The sequence below is a fragment of the Capsicum annuum genome, chromosome 4, assembly GCF_002878395.1.
Source record: "Capsicum annuum cultivar UCD-10X-F1 chromosome 4, UCD10Xv1.1, whole genome shotgun sequence".
Classification (NCBI taxonomy): Eukaryota; Viridiplantae; Streptophyta; class Magnoliopsida; order Solanales; family Solanaceae; genus Capsicum; species Capsicum annuum.
The window spans coordinates 10,951,090-10,955,109 of NC_061114.1; the positions used below are offsets into that span (position 1 = coordinate 10,951,090).

The window sequence follows — 4,020 nt, forward strand, 5'->3', positions numbered from 1 at the left end:
ATCTAATACCATGCCTCAAATTGCATGCTCAAATTGTTGATAAAAGTACTGGAATATATACTATCACACCACAGTTTCACTCTAGATTCCTATTTCATTGCTTTCTTCCAAGTGTAAATTTCACGGCCTTCGCCTAAGCATCAAGAAATATCATCAAACTGAGAATTCTTTCTTGGCATGTATGCTTTTAAAGGAAACCTAACCAGCGGCGAATTCTCCTGCTATCGTCAATATCATCAAATGCTATGCAGGCTTCTATTTCTCTCCTTTTTTTGCTAAGTTACATCTCTTCCTATTGTGCAGTCTCAATATATATATACATATATATATAAGCTTTGCTGACACTTAGCCACTATCATCCGAAGTCGTGAACAATTTCCTTTATCAGCTTAGCAAACAGAAAATGGTATGCCATTACTGTCCAAAATCTATCTTAGCCACTCTTTTTTCATATCTTTTGGGATAACCGTGGTGTCTGGGACAGCTTATGTGCGCACCTAGACTAGTTTCATGAGATACCTGCCACCTCGCACCAACAACAGGTATCAGGTAACATAGTCCACCAAGGCTAGAACCTGTTGGGAAGTGAACCTAAGACCGCAAGGTGCTCAAACCACTTCATTGACCACTAGGTCGCACCCTTGGGTGTGTCACTCTCTCTTTTCTCCTATTTCTTTCTAGCTGTTACCTTCCCTTCGTAGTCATGAGTCATTACGCCTTCTTGCTTTTTTTATAAGTAGAAAGGTGACTCTCATGACACCTTTCAAACTAACTAAAAGAGAAAAAAAAAAAGATGACTTTGGGGTAAGCATTGAGCTCCAGTCTCCAAAGCTCAACAGATCTAACCAGTTAATGCGCTAATATTCACCTTCAAACTCATTATATAGCAGAAGTTACTCTGGTATGCGACATATTAAAACCACCAAAGACAGTAGCATCAGCTTCTAATGCTCCCATATCAATTGAGCTAGGATATCATAACTTACTTGCAACTACCATCCAACTCAGATCTTTGGTCTACTCTCATATTAGACATAAGCATCTTCTCTCAGTTCATTGATGTATTGTAAATTTGTCAAGAAATAGAACTCCATCAATATCAAAGTGTATTATGGCTAGGTTAAGACGGAACATGAGGGCATTGTGTAGATTTTTAGCCATTATTCCACTATTTCTGAAGCTCCTTATCGTTGTCATAGGAAATCTATAGTCCAACTATCTCATCTCATAGAATGTTGGTGAACCTCTTGAGCAACGTTACCCTAAAATCCACTTTTAAGTCTATATGGGAGATAACAAGAGGGATGTAATGGCCAAGTTCGACACCTCTGTGGCTGACACAATAACTAAACCTTATCTGGCCATATGCTGTTTTAGCCACAAAAGCAGAGAAGACAAAAAAAACGATCCTACTAAGTGGTAATCACCAACATTTCAACTTATTAATCAGTAAAGCTTTAATTATTTCTCAATCGAACTGCTGATTTTTCATCTTTTCTTATAACCAACAAACTGTTAATTCAGCTTGGAAACTGCCAATTGTGGCCCTACACCTCTACAGCTCTGCCCTTTGCTGCTAAAATACAAGACTTAGTCTATTCGAGCTATTGATGTTGGCCTAGACATCTATCACACATCCAGCACTGTACCACCATTACCAAAGTTCGGGTAGACCAATTTCTCATAATATATCAACATAGAATAACATGAGAAAATGCAAGGAATTCAAAACTTGATAAATGCCAGAAGAACATTAAACCAAGCAAAGAGTTTGATACAAAATACGTGCAACTTGTACATAATCCATTTTCAAATCCTCAATTAAAACATAAATGTTTCCATATAAATCATCATAAAATCTATCCATCTTGAGAAAAGCTAAAACTTTTCCGCGTCAACTAGTTAAGGTTCGAAATTAAGCTAGCTGACATGTAGTATAAGCTGTTACAAATTCCCTTACCTAACGACATTGCCATCAGTTACCAACTCGAAGGCCAATAAGCATGAACACCATACCCTGTCTTCCAATTATCCAATTGAATCACTTTCTTCACAGCCCAGAACGAAACAAACAGTGCAGTAATCATCACCACCCTTTGCAAAGTCCTACTCTTTACACGAACAAGAACATTCGTCATAAAAGCCAACAACAAACCCACGATCGTATACAAAAACCCAACCGCGAAACCCTCAGCTCCCAACTGCATCCCCGAACCTTGATAAAAGAAAACCAACTTCCCCGGATCCTCTCTATCCATCATAAACATCGGCATTTTCCTAATTATATTATGCATTGCACCCGAAACACTGAAAAAGTAAACGAATATCGAACCCAACATCCATACATACTTATCATGCAAAAGGGTGTCACCTGAAACAATCTTTTTCAACAAAAATGGACTCAATGCTAAGCCAACAACAACAATAACACTCATTTGCTTCTTCGAAATCATTGGTGGTCTATGAATTGGACCTACATTAACCTTCCCTTTAGCTTCTACAAACTCCGCCATCGATTCAGCTAACCTCGCTAAATCAGAACCGTCCATTTGAATCGAATCTTTCTTTAAATCAGTAGCTGAATTTGGAATTAAACGTAAATGGGGTAACGAATTAACCCCGAATAAAGCGAATGAGTTCTGCGATTCGGAGAATTCGATAGTGAAGAAGAAGAAATTGTTGTTGACTTCGGGGTTGTTGGTGAGGAAGGAAGAGGATAAGAGGGAGAATTCGGATTTGAGAGTTGGGAGGGATAGTTCAGGTTTGGAATGCAGCTGTTTAGCGTCGAAGAAGATGAGGAAGGAGAAGGGACGGGGGGTATCGAGGGAGAGGATACGGCGGAGGAGGTGGTCGGAGAGGTGGATTGCGGCGGTGGGAGATTGTGATCGGAGGTGAATTAGCTCGGCGAGGATATCGCCGGCGCCACCGTCGACGAACGAGGAGGAGTGGTTGAGGAGGAGGAAAATGGAGATTAGGGTTAGGGTTAGGGATTTGGGGATCGCCATTGTAGCGGAGAAAATTGAGGGATTTTGGTATGTAGAGAGAAAAAGGGGGATTCTGTGTAGGAAGAAGAAGTGTGAGTATGAGTCAACTGAGAGGTCGGGTCGGGTCGGGTCGGGTCAATGTGTGACTAGGACGTTTAATGTGTAAGAGGAGCCAATAGACAAATGACACGTAGGAAGGGTGAGGTTATGAAATTGAAAAGTATTGATGACACAAGTTCATGAAAAATGCATTAAAGATTTTATTCTCCAAGATTGAAAGTGAAGATAAATTCATAATAAATAATTTTTTTAAAGTGAAATCGGGTTAAAGTCTGTTTACATTCAAAAGATCAGACTCAAAAATGGTTTAGCCCTAAGTCGAAAATAATATCAACTGATAACAAAAGGCATTATGTCAAATTAGGACAGTCATTTGTCTTTCTCAGTTGCCTCTTTGTTTTCCCTTCATCTTCTTGAATGTCATGGAAGTTTTTATTCAGAATTGCAGCTCCTTGACGGCTGCAAATGGTTCTGAGATTGACACCTAGTTCTTCTCCTTTGTTTCTAAGTTAAGTAGTTAACCTTTTGGCTTACTTTTATCCCTATCCTAGATCGGTGGGTTGAGCTTCAGTGGAAGGTAATACCATCACCTAAATTAGAAAATAGATTCGAGTAAGCTAACGTCCCAACACTAATAGTGTTGTCAGTGTTATAGATTATTCATATCTATATTTAGAGATTTCCTGTTTTAGATCTGACGTAGCTGCTGTTTGGATGCAGGTGTTGTATTCAAAGAAAATCATTTTCAAAAAGAGGTAATATCATTTCCATAGAGAATCCCTGATATATTTAGTGTAAAGGTGTCAAACGGCCGGGCCGGGCCAATCCGGAATCGGCTCTTTCATTTTAATCGGGTTGAGGGTCGGTTAAGGGTTAGTTTTGACGTTAACTGGGCCGGGCCAAATAGTAAAAAAATTAAAATTCATCCTAACCCGGCCCACTTAACCCAACCCGGTCAAACCCACCAAAATCCAGT

General features: G+C 39.5%; 1 protein-coding gene across 1 annotated transcript; it reads right to left on the bottom strand.

Moving 5' to 3' along the window:
- Window positions 1-1,753: 1,753 nt before the first annotated feature.
- Window positions 1,754-3,550, bottom strand: LOC107868288 (probable dolichyl-diphosphooligosaccharide--protein glycosyltransferase subunit 3B). The gene has a single exon (XM_016714945.2). The coding sequence runs from the start codon at window positions 3,003-3,005 to the stop codon at window positions 1,980-1,982; it is 1,026 nt and encodes a 341-aa protein (XP_016570431.1). The 5' UTR covers window positions 3,006-3,550; the 3' UTR covers window positions 1,754-1,979.
- Between the last annotated feature and the right edge of the window lie 470 nt (window positions 3,551-4,020).